The 26,664-nt window shown below is 42.0% G+C and overlaps 1 protein-coding gene across 1 annotated transcript in view; it reads right to left on the bottom strand.

Annotated features, from left to right (window-relative positions):
• Position 1: 1 nt before the first annotated feature.
• RYBP (RING1 and YY1 binding protein) overlaps positions 2-26,664 on the bottom strand; it is a 42,707-nt gene continuing 16,044 nt past the window's right edge. Inside the window, exons 3-5 of the mRNA XM_032120880.1 lie at positions 8,158-8,334; positions 7,945-8,043; positions 2-4,017 (exon numbers count right to left, since the gene is read on the bottom strand). Coding sequence (XP_031976771.1) covers positions 3,765-4,017; positions 7,945-8,043; positions 8,158-8,334 — 529 coding nt within the window. The 3' untranslated portion in view covers positions 2-3,764. The remainder of the gene's footprint in view (positions 4,018-7,944; positions 8,044-8,157; positions 8,335-26,664) is intronic.

Below are 26,664 nucleotides of genomic sequence, written 5' to 3'. Positions count from 1 at the left end.
ATTAAATTTTACTATTTTATTTGTGAAAAAACTACAAGCAGAATTCATAAATAGACATTTCTATTTAAAGCAGGAAAATGATAAAGTGGCTTCTAATAACAGTCGTGCACATGCCAGTAACAGGAATATATTAACATCTTTTATTTGCTAGACAAAGAGCAGTGTCCAATATAAATTTCCCAAAAACATTTAAGACCTGTGAATTTCTGACCAGTTCACAAAACCACCATTGACACTTTAGCATGAAGATTAAAACAAACCTAACAGGACTGTCAGCTCTAAAGACTTTACAGAGCGGAAAAACTTTCAGAAGCGTTATACAAGCTGTCTTTCTGGGCAAATGAAAAATAGAGCTCGTATAATACATTAACATAAAAATCCACAAGATAAGATTATGTTTTGACATACTTAAACAAGCATTCTATATTTGTCTCCAACAAACAAAGCTAAGGAAATAATGTAACCATCTTTACACAGTAAATTAAGGTTACAAGTCATACACAAGAACAGAACTGCTTGCGCATTAAAAACTGTTCAGCTCCATTGTCATACTCTAAATGTTGGCTCTTAAAACCATTCGGTTACATACAAGCAAAGGTTATTATATAATAGTCAGCAATTAATAAATTTTCAATAATTTAAGTTTATGGTAGAGCTTAAAAAAGTAGACTGAGAATGATCTTGGTAAGGCAGGTGAAAACATCTCAGTGGAAATAAACTCACAGAAGCTGCTGCCAAATTTTCGATCTGTCCAATTTGAAGCAAAGTTCCAATTCAAATAAATAGCCTGGTGGTGTAAAACGCTGTCACCTTTCCTTTGCAGAACTACGTCAACTGAGCGAGTCAGGCAAGCTGTGTCGGTGTCTGTGTGTGTGTGTGTGTCTGTGTAAGAGTCGAAACTTCGCCATCGTAACACTGTGCTTCACTTACCTGCGTTCTGTGCCACTGAACACCGTGAATCTGGTCCTTCCCTACACTAGTGTTTGCTTGGTTTGGTTCTGGAACACCTTTCCCACCAAGGGCGGGCTGGCCTCCGGCCACGGCGTGGAGGGAACCCTGCCCGCGGTGCCGCAGGGACGCTGATTGCGGAAATTAAGTGTGAAAGCAAACGCTGTCCTTCAAACCCACAACGCAACAGCTACGGATGAGGCTGGGGGGTTCAATGCTTAGCTAGCACTTCCTAACTGAATGCAGAATTCCAGGTCACTTGTTCCAAAGAAATTTTCCCATTTGTTTATAGCAAGCTACTTCATCGAGGAGGCACGCCAAAGGGACAGATGTTACCGACTGTACCACGAGTAGCTGGGTACGGCGTTAAAGCTTTTTAACTGATCGACAGGTCTAGTTTCACTTGAAAAAGAAGCAATTTCCTGGTACACACAATGCTTTTTTTTTTTTTCTTTTTTTGCACAAATTCCCAGATCCAACAAAGAAGGTGAGCACGTGGTTTGACTTGAAGCACCAGATTGAGCCCTGCTGAGGCCAGCAGGACCTGCCACTCACTCACCCTCCTGGCTGGATCGCGGCCGAGATGCACGCAAGCCTAATTGATAATGGATCATTTATAAAGCAGTGCAAAATATACAAGTTCAGGGGCATCTTCAAAAAATCTCTCTTAAAAAATTATTCCAATACATTTCAGTAAAATAAATAAATATGGCTGACCAGTTTACCCTCCCTGAGACCCTTAAAGGAATAGTAAAAACTGGAAAAGGAATGTCTTTGCAATATCCCACTAATGTTAAAATGTGGATTGAGATATTCATAGTATTTAAAACTATGTATAATAAATTGTCTTGATGCTCATAGGAAGCATCTGTTTTCCTTTGGTTCTTTAATACTTTTAAAAATGCTTACAAAAGACAGGCTATACTGCAAATATAAGCAGAATTAAGTTGGGGTGCCCACGTTAACATATTCAGAATAAAACCACTGCTGCCAAGGCACTGCCACTGCACGTGCCTTCAAGCAGGGGCTCTACCAGATCCCTTACTCACACATTTCTGTCACCAGTGTGAAAGGAACCTATGTCTGCTACTCAAAACCACACTGATTTTAAAAGAAATCTTAAATCAGTTGCCTCCACAAAGAGAAATTTCTCTTGCCAAGCAAATAATTCACAATATAACAAGCAGGCACAAAGTTGTCAAAATGTGGCCCTCTTTCATCATGCCCAAAAGTTATGCAGTTGATGTCAGATGAAGCCACAGCCTCTGTGCCTGAAATTACTGCAAAGCACCCTGGGGCCACTAAATAAAGATGAAAAGCCAAAGAGGTTTGGGGTTTGTTTTGCTTTTTAAAAAAAGTTTGTTTCACCTCTTCAGCTGAGTGTTTTAGCAGGATAATGCATGGAAGGTAAACTGTAAAGCAACACTAAGAGGTCAGGAAAAGAAATTATAGTCTGGAGAACTTTAGAGTAAGAATGAAGGAGATGCTGGTCATGAGCATGAGCCACACGTCGCTCACTTGCCAGCATGAAAACTTTTCCCTACTTTTGCTCCCACAGCAGGAGACTTAGAAGTGTCCAAATGCTGACAAGCCCATCACTGGACAAGATGCTGTTCAGAAACCACTCCTGGGATACAGATGGACTTCACGGATAAGAGCCACCCCAACAGCATGGATGGGACAGACGGAACAGGGCTGACAAGCACCAACCCACACGTGGCTAGAGCGAGCACCAGCTCGGTTCCTGAACTCAGGATTGCCCCCAGGCTCCCTGCTGCCTTCAACCCACAGCAACCACTCCAGTTCTAGCTACCTCGGGCACTGAGGCTGCTGGCTGGAATTCATTAACAACACCAAGACGTGTGGGACTGGCTGTGCATGACACAGCCGTGCTCACATTCCGGAACACACGGATCCGTGGTGTAACAGCAGCAGTCTGGTTGGGAATGCGTCCGCTCCAGCTGGGCATGGAGCTGCACATCACCAACCTGAGCGACCCCAGGAGAAACACCAGCTACCTGGAGCAATCCTCTCTCATCTCAGAGCCCAAGCTGTAACAATCAAAACCGTATCCAGTGCACCTTAGCCATTGCTTAGGGAAGAAATGGGGAAGGAACAATAGAGAGAACAGGTCCCATCCAGGTTCAAACCTTCAGGAACACTTTTCACCTAAGACCAGTTCCATTTCAGTTTCAGTACTTTCACAGAAGGGGACTGTCCCAGATCTTGAACTGTTCAATTAATTTGTTTTATCACTTCACAGTGTTTCAAGCACCAGCGTTTCCATGTATTGGTTTCAAATAACCCTTTATATATATTTATTTATATATATATTTATATATAATTTATATCAAAACTGATAGTACACAGTATAACTGGAAGAAGAACTGAACTTAAAAAGGATATGTTGAAAGAGGATGGAGTTTGTGAATGCAATAAATAAAGCCCCCTTCCCACCCCACCCGCTCCCTACCCCAAAACAAAAAGTTGTCATGTTCATGGAAAATTGTGCACAGCAGATATTATAAAAAAGTAGATTCAGGAGCACATCCAATTATAAATGATTGTTAGGAAAATCATATAAAACAATGGAATACATAAAAGTGTCAAGAGTAATCGCTAGGGTGAGAAATTCCTTGGTGGCCAGGTGCCCACGGCAAGCAGAAATCATCCTGGTTGCATCAGTAAGAGGTCGATGTCCAAGAAAGTGTGTTCAAGCACAGAAGAGGCTCTCCAGGATTTGAACAGCGTGGGCAGGTGGAGTGTTTGAATTTCATACCCTGATTCATAGTTTCCACAACTCCATGTGCAATTTTTCAGAAAGATTCGTCGTTGACTGCCGACATGTCCCCCTTGGGCGTGGAGGAACGGGACGAGCCCTTGTCTGTGCTCTCAGAGCCCGAGCTGCTCTGATTCTGTTGTTCTGATCCTGCACTGGAGGTCACTGTAGAAGACGACGTGGATGAAGAGCGAGTCTTTTCTTTAAAGTCTGTGATAATTACTGTGACATTTCCCACTGTGACTGCCAGCTGCTGTGCGGTACTTCTGTCCACATTTTTCAGTCTGGGTCTAAAATGAATGAGAAGACATTTATTAAAAGGATAAAAATAAATGAAAAGGGGACAGTTTATTAGGAAAAGCATTTGAAAACAAACTCGGTGTGACTTGCACCCCTCGCTTGCGCAGATGGCAGTGGCTGGGAGGAGAACCCAGGCAGGCAGTGAGTGCTGCAGAGCAGAGGATGAAGGTGTGACCTGCTCCCTGTACCAGCCAGGCTCCCTGTGCCTCTGAGGGCTGCAGAGCACACTCAGCCCCAGAGAACAACCTGTCTCACAGAGCTCTGCACAGGTAGTCTCTTGCAGGCTTCTCCCTAATCCAACCCTGCCAGAAAGGAGGACACGACAGCAGAGCCAAGCGGAGAGAAGCCAGACAGAGGGAAGGATCTCCTCCCCAAGGGGCAGATGAAAGAGTTCTCTTATCTAAATTCACCATCTCATCATGTGCCCTGATGTTATGAGACAAGGCTGTGACTCTGCAATACAAAACCACATGAAAGCATTCGGCCACGGCTCTTTCATTCCCATGTTGGAACTCTGCAGCTGCAAACAACACAGGCACTGGGACAACTTGGCTTCTCTTTCAGCTGCTTTGAGCTTATACAAATCAGATGCCCAATCAGCCTATGGATAAAATAGCTCAAAATGCTCCCTCTGGAATCGAGGCTATTGTAAATAAAATCCAGAATGTACAACGGTATTTTTTGCAGCCAGAGCTTTTGGTTAGGGGAGAAAGAAAAGGGGGAAAAAAAATACAAACCACCCGAAAAGAACCCACTGGTATTTATTACTCAGGATTATCCTGGTAATTTGCATGCTGTGCTATCATTCAATTAGTAATGTAGCTAATAAGGGTCGAAGCTCTAGGAAGCTGACATTCAAGCACATTTCACAGGCTGGTCCAAAGCTCTGCTTCAACAAGCCTTGGACACTCCTCCAGCTACCAGCAAATTCCAAGTCAGCTGCAGCGACTGCTGTAATTTACAGCTTTTGCTCCTAATTAAGGGTCAGGCTTAAGCAGCAGAATATTCCCAATAGGGAAATTAAAAAGGAGAGTCTTTATACATCAGTGAAAAGTAGCTTGCTGAGAGCTGCCTTATTGAGAGGGATGGAGGGAAGGTTAGTTTACTTTGGGATCAAGCTCCAGCTTTTAAACCACTCTGCCTTTTCTCCTCCTCACTTGCAGCACACAAGGCTAGTGCAGTAAAACAGAAAAGGACGGAATTAAGCTCATTTTCTATCCCCCATGAATACTCAATGGCTTGCAGTGGTAAGTTAACAAGGAGAAAGTCCTTAAGTAGCAGTTATCCAAGTGGTATTCCAGAACCAGGCAGAACAGAAAAACGCATTGAGGACAGATGTACAGCTTTCAAAATAGAACAATTGTATTTCTGCAAACTTCCTCACCAAAAATGAAGTTACCGCACCAAAAATAGTATTTTCTTATCTAATCTAGGAGGCTGCTGCAATTTTAACAAGTACCACAGGAAAAGCATTTTTAATAGACAGAAAATACAAACAAAAACCAAAACACTGCTGTACTAGGCTAACACTCAGTAAAACTCCTACTTGCAGCAGCCCCTTTGCTCCGGGATCAGCCTTTCCAAGCCCGGAGCTGTGCTCTGGATTGCCGGGGCAGGGAGACGCGCCCACGCTGCACAGACACACGCACAGGAGCTGCCAAGCTGCACACGTAACCACGGGTGAGATGAGATGATGCCACCTCGATTGTGGCTTACAAGAAAGGCCAGCTGGCTCAGCAGGTTTTGGGGTTTCCGCCGGCGCTCCGGTACCGTCTCGGCAGATCCCCCGCACGGCCACCGGCGTTCCCGGAAGAGTAGTACGAGGACGTATTTTCCTCCCTGAGCCCCGAGTTCCTCTAGGAAACCCAGTCCTTCCTGTAATTTGCCTTGGTCATTTGTTTCCTCTTGTACTCAGAAAGAGCCAAAATGCTGGCCCAGATACCGGAACAGAGCCTGCTGCCTCCACCTTCCTACAGGGTTTGACGTGAACTCTGGCTATTGCTTGTTAAAAGGCAGCTCTCAGAGCTGTAATTAGTTTTAAAAAAAGAAAGAAAAAATGGAACTGCCCATGCATCTTTAAATGCCATGACAAAGTAACACGGAAGGGCTGTGGGAAGCAGGGCTGAGGTGCAGGATTTCCCCACAGCCCCACTCGGAAACATTCACATTGTCAGTTTCAGAACTGAGCCTTCTGACCATTTCTCCAGGAGGTTTTCAGGGTTTCCCCTGTATACAGAGCTGATTAAGCACAGATGGAAACCACCAATCTCTTCAATACATGCATACCATTTTTGCTTCTTATAGAAGGCAAAGGGATTGGCCCACTCATGTTATTTTGCAAAATTAAACACCCTGGTGTTTCATGTTTATAGCGAAAAAGGTTTATGGCCAAATAAGTGAAGTGTTTCAAAACATTCAATCTGAAAGTACACAGGAAGGCATGGAATAAACCAAGATATTTTGTCAGCAACAGGCATGGTATCCAAGAAGTTTAAACAGGATTTCTTACAAACCCAGAGAGCCCTAGAAGACAATTTACAAAAAAACCCAAAACAACTGTTAAGCAATCTGGGCATGAAAAAAACTTGTAATTCTGTAAAAATCAGAAAAAGACTCTTGACAGCACTCCTGAGAACACTGAATTGCCAGAAAAGTTCCATGCAACGAAACACTTAAAAAGACAGTTTAAGTAGTAAAGGAGATGAGGTATCCTTTAAAAATATCCAGCTAGACCTGATACTATTAAGGCTTAATTAGGCCTGACAAAAGCTTGCCACGAAACACGGACTAAAAGACTTTGCAGTAGACAGAGTGACTCCTTTAACGAGTAAAAACAATTATTTGATGTAATCTCTCAATTAAATATTATGTCATTAGTCAAGTGCCTCAAGTCTCCTGCATCCTAAGTCTCAAAATAAGCACAATTTGAAGAAGAACAGGACAAGAAAAGAGTAACTGCAATAAAGCTGCCTCTCTGTAATCAAATCAGGAATGGACACTTCACTGTTTGGGGGCTGAGGAAGAGTTAACAGCAGCCCCTGGAAACAGCTCAGCCTTGTAGCACAGCAGATTTCACACTGCCCTCATTACATTCCAGTGGGTTACTGTGCAAATCATATTCCCTCTTACAAAAGATTTTCATGCTATTATTTAAAAACTTCCAAGAACAGAGTTTTCTGCAGTCACACCTTGCCAACTTGAATGCCAACTGAAGTGCCAACCATATTTCCCATGTGCTTTACATGTGTTTGCAGCTAATACTGCCTCAGTTCACGTGACTTCACTACAAAACACTTATTACAGCACATTCTAAAGAGAGACACAATTCTTATACAGCCCACACAGGCAAAGCACCCAGTTCAGTTCTGCCTCTTGTAGCTCTCAAGTTCAATAATATAAAAACTGTTTTGTGATGCTGAATTTTTGATTTAAATGGAAGAACAGTATAGGCAAGACTAGGAATAAACCTCTCTCCATACGCTCATTTCAAACTTTGACAAATACCAAACCAGCCATTTGTGCTTTTTGTTGATACCAAGATCCCAGCAAATCTGTTCATGTATACTTAGTTCCTGTATACTTGGAAAATTATCTTGACAATTACAGTGACTCAATTACGGATAAGGAAGTAAAAAAGTAACCTTTGTTACTGCTATCGAGCAATGATAAGAATTTGATATGATTGCTGGTTAATGTTTTTCCCCCACTGCGTTTACAGCCAACAGCATTACTACCCAACTGACAATACAATTATTTTAGCAGACAAATGAAAACTGAATGGACAACAGAATTAATATTTCCAAAGCCTGAATCTGTCCTCACTAGCAGTGTTCAAGAGATCATACATCAAAAAAAGAAGTGTTTGCTTTTTAACACAGTTCTCAGATACCACAGGCTGAGCTTCAGTCTAGAATTACCTTGAAGTGTGATTTGAGTCGCTGGTCTTTGTTGTAGTATTCCCAGACTGTATGCTGTTTGCTTCACTAGGAGGATCTTTCACAATATCTGACTTTGGTCTGTGAGAATTGGAGGGAAGAGGGAGATTACGATGTTGGTTTAACTGCACAATTAACCAATGCACAGCGCTACTGAAATCACATCCCATTTAATAGTGCATCCTTCACACTTACTTAGTCTTCTTGTTAGTGTTCTTCTTTGTAACACTTGGACTAATTTCCTTCTCTTTGTCAGGTTTTTCTTTGTCTTGTTTTTCCACTTTCTCCTTCTTCTCCTTCTTCGGTGGTGGTGGGGTTGCATATTGCTGAGCAACTTGTTGTGCCACCAACTGAGAGTTTATTCTAGGTTTTCTATAATGACAAGGAAAAGAGAGATCTATAGTCAGTTTAACAGAGTAAAAATAACTACACTGAGAGCAGTATGAAGATTTATTTCAGCAACCAGGGAAGAACACTCCACTTAAAGAACCAAATGGATGTCCTTACTTGATGTGAAGTACTACTGCTGTAACCAAACAAGACAGAAACGTTAAAAGAAAGAAATACTCTGAACTGCTGTTTCATCAGGTTTTAACATTTAACATTCTTAAGTATAATGCTCCCTTTCTTCATCTATGTCATGAAATCACGGCCAATATTTTGGGGGGACAATAGTGAAAAAGCAGCTTCCAAGAAGCTGCCAGCCATGCACTGTGACTACATTTTAAGAAACAAAACAGAATGTGACAAAAAAGTTTCCTGATAACCATCAGCCTCCTTCATATCTCTCAATTTAATTTCTCAAATGAGCTTCTGGTTCAGCAGCAGCAAACCTTGCACAAATAACAAAGAACAAGAGAGGTAACTGAGCTGACTTTGTCCCATGGGCCAGGCCCGAAGCCGGCTGGCAGGAGCACAGGAGACAAGTGGGCATTCACACTTGCACTGGGAACGGCCGTGCCAGCCTCCGACACACCATCCTCACACCATTGTCTGCAGTCCCCAGTGTGCTCAGACAAGAACCACGTGCAAACTGCCCTTCAAATGCTGCTTCCACTGCAAGTTATGGCTTACATAGAGAGGAGCTTCACATGTAACCAATACCTTGGTTATTGATCCTCAGATATCCCACAGGAATTGGTACCTCTGTCTCTCCTGCATTCCTCATCCAAACTCTAATGCCCTCTTTTGACAGCTAGAAAACTTCCCCCCCAGCATATCACAAAGCAATTTATACTCTGAATACTCTGACTGTTCATGATCAATTTGATCCCTTCAACTTGCTAGAAAGATCTATGCTCCCTGCATCCACACAGCTTGTGAGAGAGGAACAAAAACAGGTAATCAGCTCCATTACTTATCCATAATAAACCAAATACTAATCACAACAGTTACTCAGGCTTGTCCAGAGCTGTTAAATTGTTCATAAATACAACTCAAATTTTGTACGTAGATCAGACTACAACAGATTGTCAGTGAAAGCTGCACCCAAATACCATCAGCTCTACAGCTGGCACACAGAACCCCAGGGGTTTGTGCTGCAGAGCTCTGTACCTGTACCCAGCTTTTACTACAAACATCTAGAGAGATTTCAAGCACCTACTTAGTGGTTTGATGTGTTGAAAACAAGTATAAAACATTAATTGCTCACACGTAACATTTACACTGAGAGATGATACACACAATGGAACACACAGAGAATTTCTACTCCCTGTCACGGGAAAATCCAAATAGCTGCTAAGACTCTCTTGGTACTGGTTTCCTGTATAATGGTACCAAGATGTTCTTGCTGAAGCCAGATATGCCCAAGTATCTCATTTCTCTTCCACAGATTATAATAAAGTCTATGCAACAGGTTGTAATCAGGCCCCTGAGCCCCTGACCCATCTCAACACCTAGCATTTGGACTTCTTACCCAACAAAGAAACTAACTCAGTTGATGCTACAATCTGCACATACATCTGAGTGAACAATGATCTGGTCTTCAGCCTTAAATGACTGTGATACTGAAACGTTTTGTAGATCAGACCAAGCAGTTACCTGTTGCACAGAACAGTGAAGATATTAGTATCCTTGAAATCCAGTACACAGCAATTTCTGTCTGTATGACTGAGAATAAACACGTAAAAAGAAATGGTTTGGTTACATGGAAAAGATTTTCAGATTGATGCAACCACACTAAAAGCTGACAACAGTAACTTGTGTCAAGCAACCTGCTCCCCGCCTACTGAAAAAAAGATAAAATGGCAAGAAATCTTCAAAGAGAGGGCAGATACCATCTCCCTGCATGATTATACATGATTAACCCCACTGCTTGAAGCTGCCACTTCTGCCCAGACTTAGTTATTTGCTGTTTACACAACCAGCTAAGTCAGAAACCCGAGCCATTCATGGGAAATCCCATTTCATGAATCTGAGTTTTTCCCACTTTGCACAACTCTGATGTGCTGCTAGTGATGTGATTTCCAAGCCTTGTGCCTAACCTGTGCAGCTGCCCTTCCTGCTGCAGGAGTGTTGCACTGCTTGAACAGAGATACAAATTTTAAAATGAGAACTAAAATAAAAACCAAACCCACATAGATACGTCCCACCGTATTTCCCTAGAGAAGGCTGGAATGGCAAAAGGACCAGCCTTAAAGCACTCCTGAGGAGACGCTGCCCTGTGCTCTTCTCATCCGTGGCTGTGACAGCACACTGCATTTATTAAGTTTTATCAGTTTCTGGCCAGCCATGCACCTAACCAGCACAACTTCTCCAAAATCCATATTTACATATTCCCTCTTACCCACCAGGATGGCTTGCTGGTGAGGGCAAAGCCAAAACTGGAAGGGAAGAGAGTGGGAAGCAAGCAGGGACCTGTGGGAAGGAGAACCAGCCCTGCCCATGGGGTCCCTCCTGCCATGAGGAAGGGAGCACAAAGCTGCTGAGACTTTGGTCAACACTGAGCATCTTTCAAGATCTGCTGCACTACTGATGCCTTTTCCTGGTCTTAAAATCAAGAGTCAAACATGGTTAGAAGGGGAAAAGGGATTTTACCTTGGTATTTATTTTAAGGATCCTTAGGTGCACACATCTAGGTCAAGTGCACTGCAATGCCCACTGCAATACACACCCCCAAAAGATCTGGTACAACATTATAGGTGTTACTAATTAGCACATCTATCAAAGATTCCCCAGTGAGAGGCTCGAGTGAGCCCCCCCTCCCCAAGGAGCCTTCCCCTGGATGGTTCTATCTCAGTTTACAGAATGTGTTCTGGAGAGGGCTTTGGGGTCTGGGGCACACTGATCCCCAGCTACGAAGCTTCTGAGATGTTGAGTCTCCTGGCTGAACAAACAAGGCCAAGAATGTAGGCAAAAAGCACTAAGAATATAGAAGTTGTAAAAAAGGTATAACAGGGGTATAAAAGAAAAGGCAAAAAAAATCTTCATGGCATCACTACAAGAACAGATTTTTAAAAAAATAATGCAAATAACCCAACAACTTTCCAGTTCCTAATCTGTTTCACGCATGCCAGCAGCAAGCTTAGGAAAAGGGTAAAAATCAGGTAATTTAAGTAACTGCATAGTAATAATAATAATAATAGGAGTAACAAAATCCTTCAAGTAAGGCCCACGCTGCCACAACAGCCAGGACACACTGGTTAAAAGCCCTTTACTAAACAGCCAAGCAAAGCAAGTTGAGCAGCACATTTTTAACCACAGCAAACTCTAACCATAGGAACCACAATTGAGTAAAGCAGCTGCAACATCCAAAACTTACTCCAAGTTTCCCTGCCTACCAAAAATTATTTATTTGGCCACCTCCAAAGAGAATGCTTCAACCCAAATACACCACTATTATATTAAAGTAGTTATCACTTAAGCAAAACTATCTGAACAGAAAGTTGCAACTACTTCTGAACTTTACTTGTAAGAATGAACAGCTACAGAAACAAATGTTAACCATTTTTCATCTCAAAATCTTCTCATCAGTTTACTTTCTGCAACATTAAAATGTTCAGGTGCACAGAGAATACATCTAAGTGACAAAAATCAAGTTCTAACTCAGCCTCTTCAAGCTTTCTAACCAGCACTCATGCTCAAGGAACAACTATGTTATAACCTACTATAAGGTTATAACACTACTCACAACTCACAGCTAAAAAGATCAACTTCCCAAAAATTATCTGAAGAGATGCAATACTTAGCGTTAGACTTAGTTCTTGAATTTTCAGTGCAAGTATCTGAAATAGGTGTGTTTTCTCCTACCTGAACTTCTTTATGACAGTAAACTTATGCTTTGCTTGGGCAATTTTCCCCTAATTTAGGTGACAGCCTGAGTAAAGACTGGGTAAAGATCCAACGCTGATGTGACAAAAAAATGCACATAATTTTTCTTTTTACAACATGAAGAGGATTGCTTTCTCCCCTTCTAAAACTAAGAGCAATTAAAGAAAATTAAACTGTGCTCTCAAAGTTATGTACAGACAAATAAATTGTTTCACATTAATTGAACTGTAGTTTACCCCCCAGGAGCAGATATTTGCACAACTCATGACCTCTGCAGCAAGGACATGCTGCTGCATGAAAAAGCTAAAATATATTTGTCTGCTCTAAGAATGGCTGTGGCACCTGGGTCTCTTCACCATCAACTCCAGTAAATGATACACACAAATAATCTTTACTGTTTTTTAGTAACAGACTTCACAGAAACATTGTGCCTGCAAATATATACTATATGCAAATACACAAATATATATATACACTATATGCAAATATTGTACCCTCAGATTGCCATGTGAAGTGACACTGGGATGTTTCACTCATGGGAAGTGGAATAAACACAGGACTTTTCTGAAGGGCTCACTACTTACATTGCTGCACTCTTTTAATAAATTAAAACTTTAAAAGCAAACTGTAACTTTAAGGTTCTGGCACGTAGTGTTTTACTACTTGCATTTCCTTCTGTAACTCAAAGCTTCCCTTTAAAGCCTGTCTCAGAACCAAATCCAAAGCACAGACACCCAGGAATTCTGCTGCTCCACTCGTAACCCTACAACCAGGCTTTGGAGTGCAGAGCACAAATCACCACACATCCAACATGGGAGTTACTCAGACACGGATTTCAAGAGGGATATAAGAGGATAAGCTGCACCTCATTTTTCATGGGACTCTAATTTCTGTATCTGTTTGGGATTTCTCTGGCCCCTCTGCCTTGAGAAAAGGGAAGGCACCTGTCTCCTGCAGACACCACAGAACAGGGAAGTGACTGGGCTTTATCCCTGCAGCAACACAGACCTTGAGGGACTCCAGCAATCCCTGGGAACGTGGATCTAATTACAACTGCTCTGACTTCCCTACAACTATGTTATCAGAAGAATGAAAGTGGCATCGAGTGGGATTTCAGAGTCAAAAGCCTCATGTAACATGAAGTAGGGAGGATTTGGATAATTTCATGCTGTTCTGGCTTTGATGCACGTGGTGATACCAGCCGACCTCTGCGCGGCTCCGCGGCTCTTTGAGAAAATGTGTTTCATGCACTGTGCAGTGTGAAGTACATGATTATTTTAATAACCCCAGTCACACATGAATATATCTTTGCTCAAAGAAAAACAAGAAAAAATAGACTAAGAGTATTTACAGTGTTTATAAAACAGTGCCAAAACAATAATACAACAAGCATCCTTCTGAGCATGAAGCAGGATTAGAAACTAACCCATGAGCACAAACTAAATTAACATCCCCTCAAAAGAATTTTACATCCAGAAGAACCAAAGCTTTGGAGGAATTAAGCTATAAACATGATAGGGTGAGCCCTCATTCCATATTTTCCAGCTCATTTGTGATGACCACATGGTCCTTTTTAGCAACAAGAAAAAGGATGAACGGACACATCATCCTTAGAGTAGAACTGCAAAGCAGTATGGAAGCTGCATACATTTATCTTGAGTTCTCCATGTGATCCAGGACCACAAAACAGCAACAACAGTAAAAGAAGACTAGAAGGACAACTGCAAATATGTGACTGAGCAATATTTTGCTTAAAGAACAGATTTTTCCTTTAACGTTGATGTGCTAGCACTGTGTTTTTATTTAGAAGACAGATGTTTAAAAATACAGAAGTTCATCTAAGGAACACCCACTTGTGGGCCCCAGGTGTTGGGAACAGCAACATGTTCGAAAGACTCCAAGTCTAAGTCTGAATATTTTAGAAAAAACATGAAAGAAAGTAACAGCTTCACATAAAGCAAGCAACTGTTTGTCACAAAATAAACTAAGTACATTTAAAAGTGTACAGCCACCTCCAAAAACTGTTCAACTGTTCAGACCTCCTTGACCATCCAGACCCTGTCTTCTACCTCCTCCTCGGAGTCACGAACAGGCAACTGAGATAAAGAAGCCTCAGCTTTGCTGATAACTATTCCCGGCCATGGCAACAAACCTTGAGCTGTTCACATTTCAGAAGAGTGTTTTCAACTTTTTGTTTGTCCACCAGAGGTTTTTAGACTTCAGGTCACTTCTCACAGATGGAACAATCCTTCCCCCCCACACCTCATCCCATACTTAGTTTGTAAACTTTAAAGAGTTCAAAATTATTTGCAGTAGTTAATACTTAGTGGGCTCACACAAAGCTGCCAGGTCTCTTTTTGGATGAAAACCTGCTTTTCTTCTATTTTTCCCACTTTTCTTTTGACTCAAATAAGAATGAGAAAGTTATTAAATGAAATGCAAGCTGTCACCTGCATATATGGAAGAGGACAGGCATTCTTTGTTGCTGGGAAGTGTCTGGTCAGTGCCACCAGAGGAGAGTTGAGACTCTGAATGATGCCTGTAAAAAGAATACTCAATTCTTGCTTGCTACAGGAGCCTCAGCATTACTGATTTTTAAATACTTGGGCATGTTTATGAATCAAAGAGTATAAATAAAAGAGATTTATTCCCAGAGTTGTCACTGCACAGATTCTACAGCTCACGTTTCTGATTTTTTTTTTTAGCAAAAACAGTTCTAAGAGACTCCCAGCATTGCTCTATAAACTATGTCACTATGACTGCTCAACAGCACAGTGTTACAGGTTTTCCAATACTTTTACAGTTCTTTGTTAATATACATTGTTCCAAATAATCCCATTACAAAAGTCTAAAGTCACGGCTGTAAGATATTTTTGGAAGCAGTTTGACCAGAATTTTGCCACCCCAAAGTGGAGTACTCACAGAACTCCTCAAAACACCCATTCTAATACAGTACAGAACTGGAAACTGCAAATACCATTTGCTGACACCACCACAAATCCAAACATGAAAGTGAATCTGGACCATTCACCTCCTATCAAATTAAGAAACATCTTATATGGTGCCTCTTGCACAGCTGGACTTAGGACCTGGTAGGTTGCCAGCAAGAAAGAAGCCCTGAGCCAGAGAATGGGGCTATTTGGGATTTTGTTGGAAAATTTTCAGCAGAGAAGCAACACTGCATTTTTGCAACCATTTGGCCTCTCTTTTGGTTTGTTTTGGGGTCTTTTTCCACAGGGAAATTGACAAATCACAGAGCAGGTTTTCTGGTTAAAAAGGGCTGAACCTGAGTGACCACAAACCTGGGTCTGCTCTACCAAGTCCCATGGGCTCTGCTCCTTGTCCATGACTATCACAGAACACTATAAAATCATTCAAAAAGGGATATCTAACACTGTGTAGTGCCCGTGTTTTGGACCACAGGTTTATCCTGACATGCCTCTGTGGAGGGTTCCTGATACCAGGCAGTTTCAAGACAGCAGCAAACAGCAGCTTCTGTACACTCTGGAGAACAGGGAGCCAAAAGCAAGAGTTAAACAGAAGTTGTTCTTCAGACTTCTTTGCTACCAGAGTGAGGATTGGAAATAACAGTGATGATGAGTAACAACACTGAGTATCAGTTATTGGAACAGAGCCTGACGTTTACTTAAGCGCTAATACCGTGAAATTTAACTTACAGTGTCTGCAGGAGGCAAAACAAAAGTCATGCTGAAGTTCTGGAAGAAAAGCTGCTGTTTCAGAGGAAAAGCCTGCCTGGAAGCACAGTCGGTGCTGGCAGCCTCACCTGCCTGCTCACCTGTAGCACCCATCTAAGCAGATCATTTCATATCTTATCTGAACTAATGAGTGCCAGCAAAAGCCCTGAGGCTGCCCAGCAGAGGCTCATCCCACAACTGCTGTCTCTGACTAGTCCAAATCCCTGGAAAAGGCTTGCTTGGAAGCTCCCAGCCAGTCCCAGGGCCATCCCTGGAGCTGCAGCCCCCACACCTGCATGGTGCCCAGCTTCCTGTCAGTGGGCAGCGCAGGAGCTCTGGATGTGTATAAGTAAATATATTCACACACCACACCCAGCAGGACAGTGCTGAAGAGCTGTGTACTCTTAGTAAGGATTGTTCTGTGTTCGTCTGCTGGAATTAACTTCCAATAGGAATGTCTTTTAAGGACTAGAGTGGGGAAATGTGTGAAATAGCTTTTTCTGCCTTCATTAGAAAAGTAACATTTCCTTAAATAAGGAGTCCAACATGCTTCTAAATTAGTGTAAAATCAGTAAAGAATTGGCAAAACACCAAATTTACCATGTTTTAAGACCATTTTTGTCTCATTTGATGGGGAAGCAGAACTGTCCAAGTGATCACAACTTCGTTATGCTTACAAATAGTATAAAATTACTACTTCTGATTCATGACTATATACAAAATATTCCATCCCAGGGAGTGTTCAAGGCCAAGCTAGATGAGGCTTTAAGCAACCTGGTCTAGTGGAAGGTGTCCCTGCCCATGGCAGGGGGTTGGAACAAGATGGCCTTTAAGGTACCTTTCCCACCCAAACCATTCCAGGATTCTATGACTCTGTAAGACAAAAGTACATAGCCAGAAGTACAATTTTTCAAATGATTCCTTGCTCCATTATTTTACTAAAAAAAAAAAAATTCTAGGAAGATTTTTTTCATAACCCATTTAAAAAACAAAAATCATAAATTAAGAAAATGCAGCACAATACATCTCTTCTGCTTAAAACAAAACTTACAATATGTAATAGATTAAAATGGCATCAATGCCCAGTTGCAACATCACCCTAAATTCCAGCTGAACAAAAACAACTTGACAACTCCCCTTCTTGCCCTCTACCACCAGCAGTAGTCAGGTCCATGGCTATGCATTCCAGAAAGAGCATTGCTTCCTATTAATTTATTGCATTTACAGGGAAGTTCTACAGCAGCAGAAAAATTGTGTGAATACACACAAAAACCACAACTGAAATGAGAAGCAACTGTAAATGCAAAGATCATCCCAAGCCCAAACTTGAAAGGATGGCCTTGAGATTGCAAAATCATTCTGCTTAGGTATGCAAATTTCCTTGGTCACCAATAATTTTAGTTCTACGTTGCAAGTGCTGCACAAGCTTCATTTCTGGAAACTTACTGCAACTGCCCTGCTCATGCTATTGACCCATCACAGATCTACTTGGAACTTCAGCTTAATCCATCACTGAAAACTCCAATTGGTACTTCGTACACCAAAGAGTAAAATTTATCACGCAGCTGCTTCTGGTGTTTTCATCTATGGCCATACCTTACTGCAAAATACCAAATGTTCCATGATTTACAGGGACTTACAAAGTTGTTATGGAAAATCACTGATCTCAGCACAAAATTTACTTGCCTACAAGCACCAGAATGATGATAAAACTAAGGCCTTTTTACTTGCTTGACAAAAATAAGCTGCTCTCACTAGCAAAAATTTGAAAACAGTTCATAAAGCTGGCAGCAACCAAGATGTGTATAATAAAATACACAGATTTACAACAAAAACAATTACTTAAAATACTTCTTATTTAACTGTTTATTAAGTTATGTGTAATCCTGAGAAAAGCAAACTGGCTTAAAACTTCCTGGTGAGTAACAAAGTGCAGTTGGCAGCATGAGGGGATAAATGAGTCTGATAAAAATTTAGCATGCAGATTCCCCAAAGCAGCTGCTCATGGTTATTGGATTATAAATTCAAATAACAAAAATATGAGGTAAATAATAGTTTTTAGCACTAAAGCTAGAAACTAGGAATACCAGGCTTGATGTTTTAAAAGTACCTTATCACTGCTGCCAATATATGTATTTCTGTTTCAGACACTGAAATCCTGACCAGTAATGGAAATTGTCACATATAATCGAGCTTGACATGTCCCATCTGTGAGCATCTGCCTCCAGGTTTTGGGACACTCAAGTCTCACACTTCAAAATCACAGCAGGAGGGAGACCAAACTTGGAAAACAAGGAACAAAAAGGAGAGATGTGGAGAAAATGAGCTCCCCACAAAAAACCCATATGTCAGTCACATTCTCAAGTTGATCCCCTATAATTAGTCCAGAATTTGGAGAATAATGCTTAAATACACATAATATTTACTGTTCGAGAAATGCAAATCACTTCAATACCCAACCAGTGGATAGAGAGGCACAATGGCTTTTCTTAAAAAACAATGAAAGAACTTCTACTAAGCAACTCTCGAAAAGCACCCTCCAAATATGTGGGCTGGTTTATCAGAGCAAAATTCTGCTATGCTTGCATGATGCTGGAATACTCTACTCTTAAAAATGAACACTTCTCTATCATTTACCAACCAGGATAAGTCCAGATAGAAGCAAAATGAGAAACTACCATTTCTACAACAGATTCTGAATAGACTTAATAGGCCCTAAATCTCTAGGGATGCCATAAAAAAAGAAAAAAAAAAACCAATTGAGCAAGGCAGTAATTTTAATTCAGCGACATCAGACACTGCAGGCTTTACCTAAATGAGCAAAACCTGCAAGCCAAACCTCCTTTTTATTAAAAGAACATCAATGATAGGATTTCCTTTCATATGAAAGCAACATTTCAAGAGCCCTTGAACAGCCAGGAATGCAGCTTTATGACAAAGCCCCAGCCTGCAGCAGCCATGCACTTTGAGACAGACATCAGGGCTGCTCCAAGGTGGAGCAGACACTGCCCGGCAAGCAGCACAGGGAGCTGGTCCCACTGGTACCAGTAAGTGGTACCCCACCTACTCCCTCACACCTCTGTCCCAGCACCATCAGCAGTGAAAAGGTCACTGCCAGTGGTTCAGAGAAAACCCCACTGCTCAATTATCCAGCTTGCTTTTCTAAACACGCCAAGAAATGAAAGCTGCTCTGAAGGACGGGGCAGGCAGACATGCGTTTTCAAAAGGCCACCATGTGCTCAGAGGAGCTCTTTTTCCCCATTGTGTTCTCTGAACACAATGTGATAAGTGAACACAGATGTAGCAGTGACATTTGGGGGTGTCCGGCTCCAGCAATCCTGCACACGCTGCTGCTGCCCGGGAAAGCCGCGGGGAAAGTCAGGCTGCCGTCGATAGCTGCCGTGCAGGCACCGTGGGAACACCACAGCCCCACAGCACAGAAACTTTTGCTTTCAGAATTATTACTCCTGGGCATGAGGAATTGACCCAGATGGTTTCAAAATTTGCCAGGAAACAATATTACAATACTCAGTTTGAAAGCTCTTCCTCCCACTAGCTAGAAAGCCTTAGAAGAAGCTACTTAGTAAACTTTGGTTCCCACTTGGAGTACCAGTGTGAGTTACCTGTATGTGCCTAGTATGATGTAGGACAATGCAACAACTACCCTTGTAAATAAAAAACTAACAGAAAGTGCTCTCCTACACAACAAAAAGCCAGGAATAACTAATTACAACAACAGAAACATTTCCGAGTTCTCCACAAGCCAACTTCTGATCTGCGGGTAACAATGATAACTACTTGTCCAGACAAACTCATTTTTCAAGAAAGTTCTCAGATAAGATTATCTTGAGCATAAAATGCTGATTTTATTGTCCTACCACTGTTTTCATCCTGATGACTCCTATTTTGCAGCTTTGCACATACTCACGTGGCATGTGTTTATTTGTACATACATGAACACACCCAACCAAAATCCTGAATTGCCATCAGTCTGGTACAAGTCCCAAGGAGGGAAAGCAAGCGAATTCAGTGAAGAGTTCCTTTCCCCCCACTTCTTAATTCTTCCAAACAACTCTGGTGTTCCATCCTGGAGAAGTGGTTAGTCTCACTGAAAACTACCGGTTACACTGTGATCCTGCGCCAGCGGCAAATCACTCCAACTGCCCTGGCACCATCATTTAACGTCATTTTCCATTTAAAGACTCTCACATCAGCACCAGCACAGCCTTTCATTACCCATCCCACTTAATACCCACAATCTCTCCACAGCTCACTCGCTCGGTCTCCACTGACCAGGCAGCACACAGAGACTGATGTGCGGATTACTGGGTTTCCTAATGCTTCTCTCCCCGCTGGCCAAGCGCGGAGCTCTTGGCAGCCTGCCTGACCCGCAACACGTGTGGGTTTGTCAGCCTAATGCACTCTGTCATCCGCACAGTCTCGGCGCGAAGCGGGCCCCAACAGCGTGTGCGTGGCCACAGCCAACGGCTCCCAACACTTCCAGGTACTTCACTTCCCAGCACTGGTGGAAAAGGAGGTACAGAAGTGAGTGTCTGGGTGTTTGCCACCGTTTGATTTCCGAGAGGCAAATACATGAGGTAAGAACAGCAGCATCCAGCATGATCCTTTAACAAAAGCTGGAGAGTCAACACAAGGCTTTCTCATACAAAACATCCGTCCTAGCTTGACTGTTGTCTTGCAATGACTCAAAATCTGCCCAATGAGAACATAGATCTGAGTAATTTCTTTTTATACAACCTACCTTCCGCTAAACTAAACAATGACAGTGAAAATTCAAAGATATGTGCTCAAAAATTATTTGTGACCGAGTCAGCTGTCACTCACGGATTTAAGGGGTTGTTGTTAAACTATCCCTATGCCTGCCAATTAGTCAGGGCAGAAAGAAATGAGGCTTGGGCATTTTTCTGTATAAAAGATATACTGAGGTAATCTCAGGTGTGAGACAATGCATCAGCCCTGTAAATCCCACTGTAAATTCTTACAGGATGAATATACCACAGGAAATACCACCAACATGCAAATAGCAAATAAATGCAAATTTACCATCATGTATAACTAAGAAGTGTCATGAAAGTGAAACTGGTTTGTAGATGAATGAAATACAGAAACCGGCAGAGATGTTACTTGGAAATTGAAGAAAAGAATACTCAGAACACAGCTGAAGTTTCACTTCCTCTGTACAACAGAAGGGAACAGAAAGCTCAAGAACAGCTTGGCACATCCTCTACAACCTCCTCAGACAACACACACTGCCCTGACACACCAAGGCTTTCTACTGTGTATCTGATGTCATGTTACAGATATTTTGTGAATTATAACAGCAAGAAAAGATAAAAACTACCAACTATGTAACTAAATACAGGGATTTTTAGACAACATATCACAAACTTTTTTTTGTGCTAATAAACACATACCAACTATTTTAGAACAGCAAACACGGTAACAAAACAACTAAAGGAAAGACACTAGTAAGCTGGGTTGGGTTCTGGTTGAAATGAATCATCCAGCTCCCAGCATCACAATACCCAGGCACCTCAGTCTCAGGTGTATTTATTAAGATACCCCTTGGTTAGGGTTTTTTCCTTTTAACTACAGGGGAAGTTTTTTTTGAGCTCTGAGACTACACCCCACTGGTGATACACATCTACTAGATTAGAGAAATTACTCGCTTCCGGATTTACAAAAATGACTCAGTGGGATTCTACTATGTTATGCTGCTTCTTCCTCTAATTTCTTACTGGATTTGTGCAGCTAAATGCTTATCACTAGAATTTCCAAGTTAAAGCAAGCTAAAAACAGAACCTTGTTTTTACTCGAATGCATTGCGGAAAACGGAGTTGAGCAACCACTTCCTAAGGAGCTCCTACCCGCACTCTGCACCAAAACTGGGGAGTATAAGAGCACAAGCTTTGGGGTTGGCATAACTTTGTGAGCAATCACACACATATGAACCATCTAGAGGAAAAACAAGAAAATATTTCTCATCACCATCTCTTTTCATAATCTCCGGGGTCACTTTGAGCAGCAGCAAGCGCCAGGATTCAAACCAAACAAGCCTTCCCCATCTGTCTGCACTGCCTACATGAAACAGCCCTGCCTGTTCCTGCCATTCCTGCTTCCCAAACCCACCTATTCCCCCTTGATGAGCCCACAAAGCCAGAGGGGTTGGCACAGCGCAGTAGCAGCTTTGTCATTCATGATGAACAGCAAGGAAGGTTCTGAGTACTGAAGCCCCAGCAGGAGTGGGGCTGTAAATACAGCCTGATCTGGAACCCAAAACGTCTGCTGACATCTTTAAAAGCTGAGTAGCAACTTGGAAAAACTTGCAGGCTTAAGCTGACTACCTGAAATTGGTCACTACTAAAAACACTGGGGTATGTGAGGCAGGAAAGCAACCCCTTCATCTGCAATAACACAAGTCTTTGCTTTTCCACTAAATTTCCTCGGAAGAAATTGAAGCAATCAAATACCACAGAAAAACACATGGAAATTATCATTATGGCACAAAAACAAAAGCAGAAAAGCTTTTATGTGCCTTCTTTTAACAAAAGAAAGTCGCTTGACTGACTTGAGCCCACGCCCCGAGGCAGGGGCTTGGTTTGGTTTTGTTTCTGTTTATTTCACAGTTTCCTTGTTTATTCAGCTTCTTCCCTCTGCCGGTGGCAGCCAGGGCAGCCCTGGCAGGCAGCTCCATCCAAAACCAACAAGCAGCTCTTGATCCTGACAGCCACTCCATGCTGCTCTTTGAAACACAGATAGCCGTGTCCTTGTGAACCTAGAAAAAGCTTCAAGTCTTCCCCAAAGGAAAAGGTAGCAAATCACCTCAGAGCTTCCTTGAAAAGAATTCCTGTTTTTGACCCCAAGTGTCACATTAAGCTCCAAGAAGGTAGTGGAGGTGAAGAGGGAAAAGGCAACAAGTTACACAGCCAAAGCTTGATGTCGCTTAAATGCTACTTACACAGTGGCTAGAAAACTACCAGCGTGAGTTGGAAGAGAATCCTTTGCTCCTTCCCTGGAGGCTGCAGACATTTCCCAGAGATGCTGGTACAGATACCAAATGCTTGGGAAGCATCTGGCTTCTCTGCTCACAGACAAATGCACTTTGGTGGTGTTTCAGACAATACATCCTACACTGAAGTTTAACCTCAGTGACACCAATTCCACCAGCTTCAAGTGAACTTCTTTTGCCTTACACAGGCAACGGACTGACTAAGGGATCAGGACTGAAATAAGAGTAACATGAACCTTTTAAATACATTTGTAGCAGAAAACCTGGATACTAAACACCTTTTGCTCCTTTCGCCATCCCCAGCAGTGCTCCTCTTTGCTCTACTTCCTTTGGGAATGGTGAGCTTGCATTAAGGTATGAGAGACCTGGATATATTCTCCTAATCTCAGATAGACCCAGCCAGCAAAAAAAGCAATGTGCTTTTCCATTACTGTACTGCCCCAACAGTCCATTTTCTTTACAGCAGCAACAAAAACACAAGTTTCACCAAAGCAGACAGACTCCCATCACAGTACTTCATCAAAAATGTCTCCAAGAGAAGGTGTTTCTTGGCAAAGTGGATTTTTAATTTAAACAGATGTTTTCTCAAAGGCTACTGTCTCAATGACTGACATGTAGTGACATAAAATACCTGATAAGCTTATAGAAGAACATTGAATGATAAAGTCTAAAGAAGCTGAACTGTTAATGGGCAGCATGCACAATGCCCACTGCAAAACCAGGCCACAAAGCCTTTTACAAGCTATTTCTTCATTGCTTCAAAACCAAAAAACCACCACAACAGCTTCACACTCATCTTCTTTTATAACACAGGTTCCAGCAACAAAGTCTTATTCTGTATTTCTTTTTTCATATCAGCAAGAATGCCAGGTCATTTATTCCCCATTTATTCTCACAGGAGAGTATCATTCCCGTAACACAGGCTCTAAGTTTTCTGTCAGAATTTTACAGACCAGAAAGTTCTCCATGCAGATAAACTATGCTAATCCTATATGCACATACCCTCCACACCACACACAGGTGCACAACGAACCTGCCTGAGTTACAAGTGATGAGAAACCTTCTGGATGCTGCAGTACCTTATAACAAGCATTTTACAGAAAGCAGCAGCAACAGTAGTACTAAGGTTGCGATGATCCGCCGGTTTAAGTTCAATGGGATCTACAGGAAGATATAAGCTTAGTGTAAATCAACCCCATGAACTTGAGAAATAGGCCCTCAGACTTGCAAGCCTGCTTTCATGGGAACCACAGAAAACTGGAAAAGTTATTCTAATATTTCATTAATTACTGCAATCACAGCATCTCTCAAAGTCTTTCAACTCAGGTAAGATGTTCTTGTATCAGCTGGACTGATTCTTGTACTGATCTAAATTTCCCCCTTTTCAGAACTGTTAGGAACAGCCCACCCACTACACAGGTCTTGGCAGGTGAGGTTCATCCAGATGCCTCAGGACAGAGAAGGAAGATGACTGGTAGGCAAACACTCCTGGAAAAGCAGGAGACAGTGGAAGAGGCTGGGAATAACTAATACCTGCCTACCCACTGAAGCACACTAATTATAGAGAATAATTGAACAACTGCTTTCCTTACTCAGGGAGGTGCAGATAAGAGGCATGGGCCTTCTCATACCTCGGATGGGAGTTTAAAGTGCTCTCAGCTGGCAGCAATGCATAGAAAAAAGTCACCGGCTGTGACAATTAACAGCTTCAGTTTAAGTCTCTTTTGTTCAAGTGACTAACTCTTCCACTCAGACACATTACATGAAACAACCCTTCCTCAGCTAAACAGATTTATTCAAGGCACACAGCTACAACCCAAATGTAAAACCCGTAAGGCCCTTGATGTTGGGGAAGCAGCCACACTGTGTTTTAATGCTGTGGAGTTAAGGGTGTAAAGTGGATGAGGGATCCAGTGTCCTCCTACAACCCCAGCAATACTTCACTGTATCAACTCGTTCTTTTTTAAAACCAGATTCTAATGGAAACTCAAAACCAAAGCCATGCACCAGCCTGCAGAGGAAAAGGAGAGATGTCTACAAAATGAGTTACTTCAGGACATGCACAGACATGTGAAAAATGACCTAGAACTGAGGGTAAGCAGCAAATCCTTAAATGAGATGTAAAGTAAGGTAGGGATAGATTTCACTTAAGAAGTTGTTTACTAGCAAAATTCCAGGAAAAATGTATTTCAATTAAGAGACCTATGTTGATTTTATCCACAGTCTGTCCACTCAATCACCATTTCTCAGAATTGGATGCACGGTGGGAATTGAATCTCTTTGTGGGAACAGGTATGAACACTTGCTGGAGCTGTGTGCAGTTCTGCCTTATCTCTGTTCCAAACACAACACAACCTTCATTAAAACCTCTCTTCATTAAAGCATCTCAGTTGTGAGATTTTTGTACCACTTGCTGCCTGAATTTGAAAAAAAAAAAAAACAAACCAACAACACTTTTTTCTATAATACACTTTACACAGAGGCTAAAAAGAGACTGCTTGCATAACAAGTCTTATGCAATTTCCCAAATAAATTTCTACCTTTGTTGGGGGGAGAAGGGGGGGGAGATTATGATGACTTGAAGATTTTCAAGGCTGCAGATTTGGCTTCAAAAGCTAGGAGTCCACATGCCATTCAAAATCTTACTTATAATTATTGCCACCACATCAGCACCCAAAGATCCCATCAGGAACAGTGCCCCAGTGTAATAACAACCTGACAAAATACACAATTTGCCACCAGAGTATATACCCTAAAGAAGATGGGTATATACTCATCAGCTGAAAAAAAACAAACCCAAAAAAGTCACCAAAATGCAACTTTAACTTTGTGAACCATCGTCAGCCTGGAGTAGTTTGCCAGAGCAAATACAGCAGTAAGGTGTCTCATGTGGAAAACCTAGGCTAAGAAAAAAGCCCACCAGAACACCATGCAACTGCACGATCATCACGAAGATGTTTAAAAAACAAACAGCCTTCACACTGTAAACAAGCAGGTACTTTAAGTCACACACAATCCAAGTAACTCATAAGGAGTAAACACAGAAGTAAAATAATGAAGCCCAAGCAGCAGCACAGAGAAAAATAAGAGAGCAAGGGACTTGTCCAACAGACAAATTTTGACAAATATTTTCACAGGTCTGAAAAAAATTTTCTTTTCCTTAATTTTTTGTTGTTTTTGTGATTTGGCCTTTTCTCTCCACTGGTGTTTCTCTGATCTCCACTCAGCCCCCAGCACACAGGGCTGGCACTGACACCGACCCTGCTGCGGAGCAGGAACAGCCTCATGCCCCAACCCCTGCTCCAGCTGCTGCTCCAAGCGGGAATCTTAAACCCCCACCCGGGGCACAACTGCAGCCTTGTAGCTGCACTGGGAATACGCTGAAAGTATCAGTGATTCAGAAAGGAAAAGAAGCCTTAAATGAATTTTCATTGAAAATTGAAGAGGTCTACTGCAAGTTTCAGATCTTGGAGGCCCAGGGGATTTTCAGCAACAGCTTCAGCTGGGTATCAGGGAGCAGAGGATGGACATCAAGCCTGGCAGAGGCAGCATCCATCCCGCCAGAAACTACAGACATTAAATTACACTTTCACAACTGAGCTAATCAGCCTCATTCCAAACAGAAGCTGCATTTATCTTCTCGGAACAGCAGACTTTTCTTAATTATCCAAGGTCAGTGGCAGTGAATATTGAGCAAAATGACTTGGG

The sequence above is a fragment of the Corvus moneduloides genome, chromosome 11, assembly GCF_009650955.1.
Source record: "Corvus moneduloides isolate bCorMon1 chromosome 11, bCorMon1.pri, whole genome shotgun sequence".
Taxonomy (NCBI): Eukaryota; Metazoa; Chordata; class Aves; order Passeriformes; family Corvidae; genus Corvus; species Corvus moneduloides.
This window is presented reverse-complemented; position numbering and strand designations above follow the sequence as displayed.